Here is a 12829-nt window from a genome sequence, read left to right on the forward strand (position 1 = left end):
GTGTTTGTTGCAGCTCGTTTCAGTCGCTAGCTGCAGCGAACTGAAAAGAGGAGTGACCCAGGGATGTGTGAGCTTTGGGGATCTTTAATAGAATGTGACTGGCAGAACAGGTGGAGGATGAGGGCTGCACTAGGTATCTCAGATAGGGGGGAGTGAGGCCTAAGAGGGTTTTATAAATAAGCATCAACCAGTGGGTCTTGCGATGGGTATACAGAGATGACGAGTTTACAGAGGAGTATAGAGTGCAGTGATGTGTCCTATAAGGAGCATTGGTGGCAAATCTGATAGCCAAATATTAGTAGAAAAACATGTAAGATTTTACCCTATGACAAACAATGGTGGTATATATTTTGCTCACGTATACCCTTTCATCAAATATCATTGGAAAGCTTAGATTCCCAGCTATCTATCAGACACGTTTTCAGAATGTTCAGGTCAACAGAAGTTTGACCTTGAGTCTAGGGTACTTATCAGAATTACCTCTATAAATTGCTTTAAAAAAGAATTCCTGGTTCATTTCAAAATGAGTTTCAAGTGGTTCTGAAAGGTCATGAAATTACCTTTCAAATGATATATAATTTAACCAACCTTGAAAGCCCCAGCTACAACCATCGTTTAAGAATTGCCCATATTGTGCCATTGACATTAGAATGTTAGAAGCTTAGCCATAGAATTCCATGTAGTAGGGCAGCTGTTTATGGATTGTAACTTTGGTGATATATGCAACACATTTTACACTCACAGCTAGATTTGTAGATACAGGGCCATCACAGGATTCATGCATTAGCCTTGTCAGAGCCTATCTTCTGTAGCGTATGGCAGCTCGATATACAAGTTCAATCCCTGTGCAGGACACTATAGCAGGGCCTTGAACATATATGTCACATAGAAATTCAGTCTCAAATCGTCACCTGTTTGGGGTCAGATACCGCTGAACATCTGAGAAAAAAAAAATACACGCCCATGTTCTCCTGGCTGGAGTGAACTCAGATGAGAATCGCACTTGTCAGTGTGTCAGTGCATCTGTTTGTGAGTGAGTGAGTATTGTCTGTAGCTTGTGAGGTGTGTAGACATATTCCCACTTTTTAGGGAATAGGGTGTCACTTTGGACGCACCCAGAGATTCTTAGTTACGCACGCCTTTTAGTCCAGGACTAGAGAATATAGAACAGCCACTGTGGTCTTGAGATGACAAGGGTAGGCTATACTGTACCAGTGGAGTTTAGGTTGTTGAGCACCCTGGCAGATGCTCCGAGGAGCATCATCATGGAAGGCTCACTACTCTTCAGCTGTTGGGGATAGAACACGCATGAAGCCACTCTGAGACAAAGAGGAATGCAGAGAATACAGAGACAAATAAGAATGCAGAGGTGAAAGAGGTGGAAAAGAGGTGCGTGTAAACGCTTTCTCTCCTCTTCTAAGATGCTCACTCTTTCCCACAGCTCTGTCTCCTTGTACCTATTCTCCGTTCCTCTTTTATCTACACCATGACTTATTTTCTCCCGTGTTCTTTTCAAGTGAATATGTCTTAATCAGGCCATAGGTGTGTGTGTGTGTGTGTGTGTGTGTGTGTGTGTGTGTGTGTGTGTGTGTGTGTGTGTGTGTGTGTGTGTGTGTGTGTGTGTGTGTGTGTGTGTGTGTGTGTGTGAAACTCACAATACGGTTCCACCACCATCTCCTCTTTATTGACCTATTCCAATCCATAGCTCTCAGTGTTCATTTCAAGGGAATATGTCTTCCGGTGTTGGGGAAGCTACTCTGAAAATATAGTTTACCAAGCTACCAATGACTTCACATTGAAAGAAGTTAAGCTACACTAACGCTACCATTAAAAAAACATATATAAATATGTAGTTAGATTTAGCATGCCTATATCTGAAATGTCATAGAATACAAAATTGCAAGTACCGATCACTCTGGAGTCAGATGTTAACAGAATGTGATATTTTACCTATTAAACACAAAAACAATGTTTCAATTGAGAATTAGGCAGGTCTGATGCAAAAAAGAATGGACATTCTTGCCTACTTTACCCATATTTTATTTTTGCAAAAAAAGGAATGTGTAGTTCCAGTAGTAAGCTACACCACTACATGGCAAATAAGTGAACTACTGAAAACAATACCAATATTTGAATTTAGTTCAGCTACCACCAAGCTACAGGAAAATGTGATTAAATTACAAGTTGAACTACATGTAGTTCACTATTCCCTTGTACTATATATAAGGATATGACTATATCAATAGTGTGTAAATAGTATTTTTGTTTTCTCTTGGTGTCTTTCCTATATATAACTCTTGTTTTATTTTTTATTTAATGTATATTATGCTGTTCTTGTCTATTACTGTTCTGTACTTTGGCATGTACTTGTACGTTTTATGTGGACCCCAGCCTGTAATATGTACCAGAAGAATGACATTACATAATTTCTGCAGAATTGTTAAATTGATTGTTTTGTCACTTTTTCATGATCTTTGGCCATCATTTACAATCAGTAGGCCTACTTTTGGCCCCATAGAGCCCAAAGGTTTGTGGCGAGGTTGCCAGCTAGACTACTTCCAGGTCGTAGCCATTTTGAGTGCTCGACGGTGAAGAACCAAGTCGGTGAGGTGGGAAACGCTCAAGCGTGTTAGTTTGTGTGCATTCACCTGATGCAGATGTTACAGTGGATGATGTTAGCTACTGATCTTTGTAGCATTATTCCAAACTATGGCTAGCTATTTTCTAACTTTCCAACCCGAATCTTGAAAACAAGCAAGCTGACGAAAGCTAATTGTTAGCTGGCTAACTGTTAGCCAGTTGCATTTCGCACCGAGCCCGGGGAATTTGGAAAACATTGACTGAAGAAGCAGACAAGTAATGGACAATAGTTTATATAAACTTATATAACACGAGTGTTTACCTACCTAGATATCACAAATTAAGTGCATGCAGTGTAAATGAAATCCACTTGTAGCGTGAAGTGCAAACGTTCGCTAGCTAGCGCCACCCAGCAAACATCCATAGCCAGCTGAGTTAACTTAGGGGGATGAATGTTAGCTAGCTAACTCTCGCTAACTAGCTAGCCACAATTACGCAGTTCTCAATTAGCAATCAAGGTTAGCAATTTAGCTTGGCCTTTTTTTTTTATTCGTTGGCTTCGGCACTGTCAATAAAAAGCATCTGCATCGATGCTAACGCTACTTGTTTGATCCAAGCCATTTGGGTGAAACGCCTAATGTAGCTAACTTTACATAACCGAGGCTACATAACTAGCTTGCTAACACATTTATTTGTATTTATTGAACCTTTTTATTTAACTAGGCAGGTCAGTTAAGAACAAATTCTTATTTTACAATGACGTCCTACCTCGGCCATTCATCATAAGTACAGTTCGCATGGACGGTTCACATTGAGAATATCACTATTCAATTACAGTAATGTTATATCATGCTTCTGTCTCACATAGGCAGGCTACAGGCGTAGGAACTACAGGGTGAGAGATGTGGGACCAGGGTGGACAGCCCTGGCCGCAATGGCCTATGAACCAGCAGCAGTGGATGCAGTCCTTCCAGCACCAGCAAGATCCAAGTGGGTGACCTGTATGCATGGAGCACTGTACAAGTGGAAATTATCCAAGATTGGATTGGTGTAACATTGCTTTGACCACGCAGAATGACAGCTCAATTGTTGCATTATTTACAATTTTACAAAATGACACCCCAAGCAACGCTTCTCTTGTCTCTCTGTGTGGTGCAGGTCAAGTGGACTGGGCAGCACTGGCCCAGGCCTGGATTGCTCAGAAAGAGTCTACAGGCCCTACAGTAGACCAGCAGAACATTCATCCTAATGGACAGGACATCCCTGGCATGGATCCTGTGATGCCCAATAACCATGGCTCCTTCCAGGGCGACGCCAATTTTGGCAGAATGTGGCAACCTGGTAAACTCTTCACATAATTTTCTGGGGATGGAGAATATAGAAGGCTTATGTCGGTGATCTGTTTTCTCACGTTGCAAGACCATCATGCTTGCTATACTCAGTCTGTACATAATTTGTCTTTATATCTCAGGGATGGTGTGATGTCACCGATGTACTCCAACGAACATGTTATGGGAGAATTTCACGTCCACCACATTAACATAGCTGTGCCCCAATGAACTTAGTTCCCCTGCAGTCCAGTAGTTTAATGTCAGAATAGCATGACTGCAAGTGTATGTTTTTTATTTTTGAATGGTCTCTTGTAAGACAAGCCTTTTGGTGGGCTTAAAGAGGATCCAAATAAACAATAACAATGTACATGTGTTGTTTACAGAATGGGGGATGCACGGTCAGCCCCCTCCTCCTCCTCCCCCCATAGACCAGGTGTGGATCCCCCCAGGGACAGGACCTATGGGGACTGGACCTATGGATGTGGTGGCTCCCTCTGAGGACAGCACCAGCCAGGACAGTCTGGAGTTCTCTGAAGGCCACCACAGGGTCTACCCCCAGAACAGCCACGGCTTCGGGGGTCAGCCCGACAACTACGCCATGAACCCAATGGCCATAAACCAGTTTGATTATCAGGTACACACCACACACTTACATTAGAGTTCCATGGCTGCTGTTGTATAGGGTCTCGCTGTTATTCAACTAGTTTGGATGGTCCTCATTTCTCATTTTCTCTCTCTGTAGCATGGGGCGGTTGCCACAGGGTTCCACCCTCCATACTGGCAGCAGGGTCCTCCACAGAACAGACGGGACAGGCCCCCTGGCTTTAGGGACCGCCAGAGATCCCCCATCCAGATCCCCAAACAAGATGCTCCTGCTGCCGCCCTCGGTGAGCATCTTCACCGACACCTTGGTACATAAACGTCCTCATTAAATGGGCACTGATCAGGATTTCATCCCTGGACACTTACTGGTGTCAGAGAGGCAGAGGCTTGCTTCAACTCTCTTGCCTTGAAATACATTTTGGATGTTGTGGGTATCACCATGTTTTGTGTCTGTGTTGATCTCTACTTTTCTCAATTAGCTTTCCCAGGCACGCAGGAAAACAGGCACACACACACAGCATCCAATGACCTGGCTCTCCTGTCAGATGCGGTGAAGAGGCGCACCTTGCCGGCCTGGATCCGAGAGGGCCTGGAGAAGATGGACAGGGAGAAACAGAAGAAGCTGGAGAAGGAGCGCATGGAGAAACAGCGTGCCGAAATGGCTAAAGATGAAGACAAAGAGAGCGACGCGGTGGACGAGGGCGGCGATGGGCCTCGTTTACCCCGCAAGAGTAAATTTGTAAGCATCAATCACTTTTTGTTTCCATGGCGTCATGAATCCCATTAACCTTATGAACAATGGGTTGAAAAATCCCCAGAATAATTTCATTATTCCGGTTAAACTGTGACACTAGTGAGGTTTCAGGGGGTCCTGTTGTCGTATCTTTGTATAACTGACCTACCACCCCTTTCCCTCCTCTGTAACAGGACAGTGATGATGACGAGGGTGATGAGGAGGAGAGGGAAGATGAGGACCGGGTCCTGACCAGGAAGCAGGAGCTGGCCAGCAGGAGCCCGTCACCTCCCCCGGAGGACCAGAGCGAACCAGAGATGACTGAGGAGGAGAGAGAGTTCCAGCTGGTTAGTTTTTGCTTACAGCTACCATTCTGACACGTTGGGGTGGGTGTAGGGCTGGGCGATATCGAATTGTTGCGCGATATTCTAAATGCCTGTATCGCAAGAATCAACTTTTTTTTTTATGAGCGTTTGTTGGCTTGTAGGCTACTCGTCTTTTTTTAGTCTCTTTGTTTTGTCTCTTTTGCTCCTTCTGTTCTGTGTGCACCTTCCCATTTATACCAGGGATCTGTATATAATGACTAGATGCTCATGTCTCTTCCCTAACAACGGGAATCGTCCCAAAGGCGAGAAGGCAGGCGGCAAGCTTATGTCAATAGGAAAGCATTGGGCTGAATTTGGATCGATTTTGGTGAGCGCGAAGCCTCTCGCTTCGCATCTTCCTCTGTGTTTACACACACACACCAAGCCCCTCCCTAGCCACTCACAACAACAAAGATGAGAGATCACTTCCTCTCTGACAAGCAGTTTCAACTTACTATTTGGATTTGAGGTTTGGTCTAACAGAATCGGTCATATGGACACCGAAATACATTTTACTGTAATAAAAAACTGAAAATGAATGCTCCGTTTGTAGGCGTGGCATTGCGGTACCACTAGCAGCATTTGAGCCAAAGACCGTTATACTAGCTGTCTAGTCTGTGTTTTATACGTTTGCAATAAGCATAGAGCACTAGTTATATAAGGAGTTGGCAATTTGTTCTCATTCTGAGAAATAAGGTATGCCATTCTGAACAAAATGGACAGGCTAGCACGCTGTTCAAACAGTTGGAGACGGACAGAAGTGTGTTCCTAGCAATTCAACTGTTCTGTCTTGTTAGCTAGCAAATAGATCCAAGTTAATTTGAAATATAAAGATTAGCTGGCTATTCACTAGCACGTGGGCTTGTGCTTGAGAGATTGTTTGTGACCTGTGTTAGTTTTCTATAATGCCTGCTACAAGAAGTGCATTATGCATGGTTCTGGTTAAATTTGTAACAAAAATGACATTTTGATAGACAGACTTGAACTCCAGATCAGTTATTATTGCAAAAAAGCAGGTTAAACTCTTGATCAAATGTTACAATTATTAGTGGGTTGTGGAAGGCTTACGTTTAGCCTAGGTATAATTTCACAAGCCCTGAATTCATTAGATCAATATATTGGACCTTTTAATTGTACAACAAAGCTTATTTGGAGAAAACATGAACAAAAAACTACAATGTATATATCGTAAATCGCCTTTAAGTTTGAATAAAAATCTATATGTAATTTTTCGGCCATATCGTCCAGCCCTATTAGGATGTCTTTTGTTATACGTTATTTTGTGTTATGTTATAGAGCCCTGGTGCTCAAATGGCAGCTCTGAAATTAGTGGTCCTTGTTCACGAATTTCAATATATATTTAAAAAAACATCCTATCCAAGATTGCAAAATAATTGCCCTCTTAACAAACAAATGATTATCATTAACTCATGTCAGAGCCTTTTCTCACGTTTCTCTCCAAAGATGATTGTGACTAAAACTCTGCTGACGGAAATCCTACTGGAGGTCACCAACGAAGAGATCCAAACTGTGGCCAAAGAGACGCACCGCAAAGCCACCAAAGGTCTGCTTACCCCCATCTCCTCGAGCCCACGCATCATCTGTGCCTGTCACAAAGACATCATGTTTAAGCCTGTTTTATATAGTCTGAAAACGTCACTCAATTCATCTCCGTAAGTCAGGGTAATTGAGTGGCAAACTTGGAAGTATTTTCAAAATGTGATCATATGCATCTTCAACCATTCTCTGCTAATGCAACGGAAGAAAAAGAAAATGGCCCTGGTAAAGACAGCCGAGCAGCTGGTGTATTTAAAACAAAACAACAGTAACCTAAGCTGTTTTCCCTGGTTGCTGCTCCTGAAGGTCCTCCTGAATGACTGTGTTTCTGAACCCATTGACTTTATAACATACACTCACCTATAGATCAGATTCAAGTGACTTGTCCCCGTTTATCTGACACTAGTGCATTAGTACAGAGTGGTTCTTCTCCCCTATTCCAACTGTCTTGACTTTGAATGTGTGTGACAGACGTTGTTTGTTAACCCCTTCTCTTCTCTCCGTTTTTGTCATTATTTTTTATTTAATTTAATTTTTTGGTTTCCAAAGACCGCTCTTGTGAATAGTGCATTATCTGTGCCCCCTTCTCTAGAGACTTCTCTATGGTGGCTGTCTCTATGGTGGCTCTATGTGTTTTAACATGTTGTTCCTGTTGTTGATGTGAATCAAAGCGCCTGCCAAACAGCTGGCACAGTCAAGTGCACTGACTTCTCTGATCGGCATTGGTGAGTCGCCCTTCTTTTCTTCCAGGCGGGGGGGGGGGTTGGGAGGTGGGGGGTGTTGGTGGGTAAGAATCAGAGCTCAAACCCCTGTCCCCTCACTGCTTTAGTAGCTCAGAAGAGTGACTGAGGCAGCTGAAGGGAAGGGTCCACCTCACAGCTAGGGTTGCAAAATTCCCCAAACATTACCAAAAACATTTATTTTTTATTCCGGTTGGAAGGGAATTAGCTGTGAGGGAATTCTCCAACCTGCAATTCTTCTCCCGGGATTTCTGATAAAACTGGGAATTTGGGGGAATGTTTCTGAAATGTTGCAATCCTTCACAGCACAGTTTGAGTGTCTTTGCCTTAGATTTACAAAGTATTTTCTTATCAGAACACTAAAGAGCATGCCATCTCACAGTAAGTGGGGTGTCAGTGGGTTTCTAGTGTGGGGTTCAGTTGAAAACAGACAGACAGTAGGCTCGTCTTTGATGGGAAGCTTGGTTGGGTGTATGGCTAGTTGCTGCAGTCTTGCTCAAAAAGCTGGGGGCTCTGTTGTGGCAGGTGGACTTGGCGACTATGGCTCGGACTTGAGTGAGGACGAGGAGGAGCACAGCGCCCAGGCGTCCGAGTCCTCCGACACGGACGAGGAGGAGCTGCACCACCGTATCCGGGAGAAGATAGACGCCTTCCGACGTAAGGAGAGGGAGCTGCAGGAGAGACAAGCGCAGGAGGCGCAGCACGCACGTGGTGAGGGAACTAAAGGCAGTATCAATAAGCAGTGGTGACGTTGTCTTTGAGTTTAACATATATGTTTTGTTTTCTGTCTGTCTTCCAGAAGAGATGGCACTGGACAGAGTGAGCAGAGAGAGGGGGGATTATGACGAGGGCCAGTTAGAGAGCCTCCACAAACAGGAAGTGAGAGAGAGGGAGGCGGAACCCACAGCAGAGAGACGCAGGTCCCGCAGTGAGCCTGAGGTTAGCAACGAGGTCAGGCAGGTGGGTCGGGGTAAGGAGCGTGGCATAGTGCGAGGCACCAGCGGTTCCCCCAGCAACGGACGCAGCAGCAGCTCCAGCTCCAGCAGTGCCAGCAGCCAATCGTCTTCCTTCTCCTCATCATCCTCAGCCTCCTCACGCTCCTCTTCGCGCTCCTCCTCGCCCCGGAGGAAGAGGAGGCGCAGCCGCTCCTCCTCGCACAGGGCCCGCGGTGGCGGCCGGCGCAGCCACAGTCGCGGCTCCCACAGACGTCACGGGGAGCGCAGCGGCGACAAGGCCCGGGAGAGGAGGAAGGGCAGTCGGAACCACAGCGCAGAGCGCTCTGCCCGCCACCGGAACCGCAGCCACTCTCGAGAGCGAAGGGTCAGCAGGGGAGGCAAGAGCAGGTCCAAGGACAGGGCCAGCCGCAGCAAGAGCAGGGACAAGGAGAGGGACAGAGACAGGAAGAGGAGCAGGGAGCGCAGGGACAGCCGCAGCAAGAGCAGGGACAAGGAGAGGGACAGAGACAGGAAGAGGAGCAGGGAGCGCAGGGACAGTCACAGCAGCAAGCACAAGCAGAAAGCCTCCAGCAAGGATAGGGACAGGAAGAAAGACCGTAGCGGCAGCCACGACAAGAAGGAGAAAGAGAAGAAGAAGGAGAAGGAGAAAGAGTCAGATAGGAAGAAGGAGAGGCAGAAAGCCAAAGAGAAAGAGCGGGAAAAGGAGAAGGGGAAGGAAACGGAGAGGGGGAAGGAGAAAGAGAGGGATAGGGAGGTGAGCTCTGTGGTTGCGGAGGAGAGCAACGGAAAATCCAAGAAAAGGAAAGAGAGCAGCGATCACACAGACCCTCAGGGTGACAAGCACTCCCGTCAGGATAGCAAGGCTAGCAAGAAGGGCTCTGCCAAATCTAGCAAGAGGTACTCCGACTCGGAGTCGAGCAGGTCCCCCACCCCCGAGCTTAGCAAGGAAAAGAAGTTTAAGAAATCCAAACGTAGCCGCTCAAAATCAACGGAAAAATGTCACAAGTCTGGTAAGAAGGCAAGCCGCAAAAACAAGTCTAAGTCACGATCAAGGTAGTATTCCATTTTTTACCATTTATTTTTCTGTTGTATCATGTTTCTGTTGTGTGTGTGTCATATTGGAGGCGGACTGCCCAGTAATATTTTTTTTGCACAACTTTCCTTCTCTGTCAGGGCTCAAGGCTACCTTACAAAGATAAATAATTAATATTTTCATGATGTGTTAAAAAAAAGGAAACATTTGTGGCCAAGTTTCTGTTCCGCTGTCTCCATAATAGTGCCCCCTGTTGGGCATGTGCAGCATATCAATCTATTTTAGTGCCTTGTGTGAATGTAGTAACTGTTCTTCCCAAAGGAAAGTTCATTCAGAAATCAATGCAATATATTGTCCTCATGATGAGCTGATGTTAACAGGGCCCCAGTGAGGGTGTGACTGTTTCTTTTGCCTGTGTGTCATTTTGCATGAGTGTGTGTGTGTGTGTGTGGTGCAGCACCATTAATGTTCCCCTTTGCGTCTGTTTCAGGTCCCCGTCTCCCGCCAGGCGTAGGCGTTGAGGAGCGCAGGGCTCCCTGATCTGTGCACTTACTTTTAAATTCCATGAGTTTAACAGGCTTGTCTCATTATAGAGGCAATGGTGTAGGTGAACTCTCCACTCCCCCCAACCTTCTATCTTTGTAAATATGTTATTTTTAAGGGCAAGTCGGCAAACAGGACATTTTGAATGCTAGGTTTTTGCCTTCTATCATGCAAAGCTCGGAGGCTTTGTAGTCTGTAGAATCTTGGAAAGATGTGTCATTTTAAAAAGCTTAACAGGATAAATGTATTAATGTAAATTGTTGAATAAAACTGAAATGATCCCTTGTTCTGTGTATTTTCTTTATTGGGGGGGGTTGGTTATCATTAAACCTGCAGTAATTTGGATTGAGTGCAATTGATAACATGCCATTATTCATATTGATCATTTTGAATGGTCTTTAAGACATTCTAAAGGCAAAGAGGAACATTTTGTTAGTTTAGCTATATGAACACTACAAATTCACTTTATTTTATATATACTGAACAAAATAAAAATGCAACATATGAAATGTTGGTCCCATGTTTCATGAGTTGAAAAAAAAGTTTCTCATCTTGTCCACCAATTTGTTTATATCCTTGTTAGTGAGCGTTTCTCCTTGGCCAAGATAATTAATCCACCTGACAGGTGTGGCATATGTAGAAGCTGATTAAACAGCATGATAATTACACAGGTGCACCTTGTGCTGGGTACTGTAAAAGGCCACTCTTAAATGTGCAGTTCTGTCACAGATGGTCCCTCTTTTCTCTCTTCTTTATTGCCATATAACCAGCAGCACACAGCAATGCTGACCATATGTTGCTTTGATGAGAGATTTGCATTCAGAAATGCAAGCTGCCTCACTTTCGAGGGGCTGATGCAGTTTCTTCTCTCAGTAATTATTTGTCCTGTTTTCGAGAAGACCCTCTCAGAGGGAACGGATGTGGCCACTATGCAGAGTCCCCCTGTCATGACTTTAGTAAGCCGTGGGTAGACAGAGGTCTTGTTCTTCCACCAGCTCAGAGGATCTGCAGATCTTTGGAGGGGCTCCTCCATAGGGTGTCCATCAACTCTGTCAGATGTCCTGTGGTTATATTTGCTTCTCTCTGGCGGCTGGCTGTAATTCTCTGCAGACCCTGACACAGGAGTATCATTTTTGAGGGTGTCACATATCTGAAAAGAGAGAACAGTAACTTATTAGTTCAGGTTCATGTTTTGTCTACTGATACTACATTCTCATCTACTGCTCATATACATATATAATACTGGATTAAATAATGATGTAGTAATAACTGCTTACTGTACCTCTCCACTGATCTCCACAGTGACCTGCTCAAAGGATTCCAGGACTCCGCACACCTCATCCACCACCTCTCATTCCTCTTGGGTCAGAGCATCAACAGGTGCATTGACAATGGCCAGGGTAGAGATGATGGCATCCTTTGACTCAAGAAACAGCTTCAACATATAAAATGTTGAATTCCACCTTGGAGTGCAGTCTTGTTTAGGCCTCAGCTCAGGCATCCTCATCTGGCGTGGTGTAGACTTTAGTTTTTCAGCACCTACTGTGCTCCTGTGGAAGTATTCCACAGCTGCTTTCTTGGCTTTGGTTATGTTAGCTGCATTGTCGCTAACACAACAGACCACTTTTCCATCTACTTGTCATTCTCTGGCCATTCTCAACAGTTCCTCTGCCAAGTTCTCTGAGGTGTGTCTGTCGCTGAACTCAAAGCAGTCCAGAAGACAGCTGGACATCGAAAAATCTTCAATGAAGTGACATGTAAGAAGTGGTTACCCTTGATGTCCAGCAGTCAGTGGTAAGGCAAACTGCAGTAGCTTTTTGGACTCTTTCCCGCACTTAAGCCTGTGTGCTCTTGTACAGAATGTTGAATACGTGATTTTGAAAGGGTTTTCCTGCTTGGAATTGTGTACATTGAATTTAGACTATTGCTATAATTTCTAAAACCTCTGTCCTCCACCCACGAAAATGGCTGGAAATCGGTGACAATCATTGTGGCCTTGTTTTGCTACAGACATTGGCATAAACTGGTCCATAGAAGACTGCGTTGCTGTGGGTCGCGGAGTAGGCCTACTTGACTGAGTGGATACATCTCCACGTGTGGAGGTGCTGGCTCCATCACTATCACTAGCAGACCCGCTAGTTTCTCGAAGCTCCGCTACAGCTAGCTTCACAGTTGGGTGCACAGTTCACATATGCCGGTGTAGGTTGTGCGTAGAACCGGCTTTATATGAGATTTTGTTTTGGCAAATTCTACACTGTGCTCTAACATTGTCTACATGATTAAAATGCATCCAAATGCTACTGTGTTTCCGACTCATTTCCCAGCTGTTGTTTTCACAGCTGTCCTTCCTCTCTCTCCTCGGCTGCTAAGTGTGTGACTGTGAGTGAG

At 44.8% G+C, this 12829-nt stretch overlaps 1 protein-coding gene across 8 annotated transcripts; it reads left to right on the forward strand.

Moving 5' to 3' along the window:
• The first annotated feature begins 2484 nt into the window (after positions 1-2484).
• LOC139564457 (arginine/serine-rich protein PNISR-like) lies at positions 2485-10726 on the forward strand. Of its 8 annotated transcripts, none has more exons than XM_071383989.1 (12): positions 2485-2609; positions 3449-3570; positions 3739-3921; positions 4295-4545; positions 4654-4822; positions 4994-5253; positions 5442-5594; positions 7077-7176; positions 7841-7894; positions 8435-8620; positions 8709-9918; positions 10389-10726. In XM_071383989.1, exons 2-12 carry the CDS (start codon positions 3483-3485, stop codon positions 10417-10419), a joined length of 2685 nt encoding a protein of 894 aa, XP_071240090.1. In that variant the 5' UTR covers positions 2485-2609; positions 3449-3482; the 3' UTR covers positions 10420-10726. The 8 variants fall into 8 exon arrangements, 7 of the variants coding, with proteins under 7 accessions (XP_071240090.1, XP_071240094.1, XP_071240095.1 ...); XM_071383993.1 differs by having other exon boundaries at positions 4654-4798; XM_071383994.1 differs by having other exon boundaries at positions 2534-2604; positions 4654-4798.
• Positions 10727-12829: the final 2103 nt, after the last annotated feature.

The sequence above is a fragment of the Salvelinus alpinus genome, chromosome 35, assembly GCF_045679555.1.
Source record: "Salvelinus alpinus chromosome 35, SLU_Salpinus.1, whole genome shotgun sequence".
Lineage (NCBI taxonomy): Eukaryota > Metazoa > Chordata > Actinopteri > Salmoniformes > Salmonidae > Salvelinus > Salvelinus alpinus.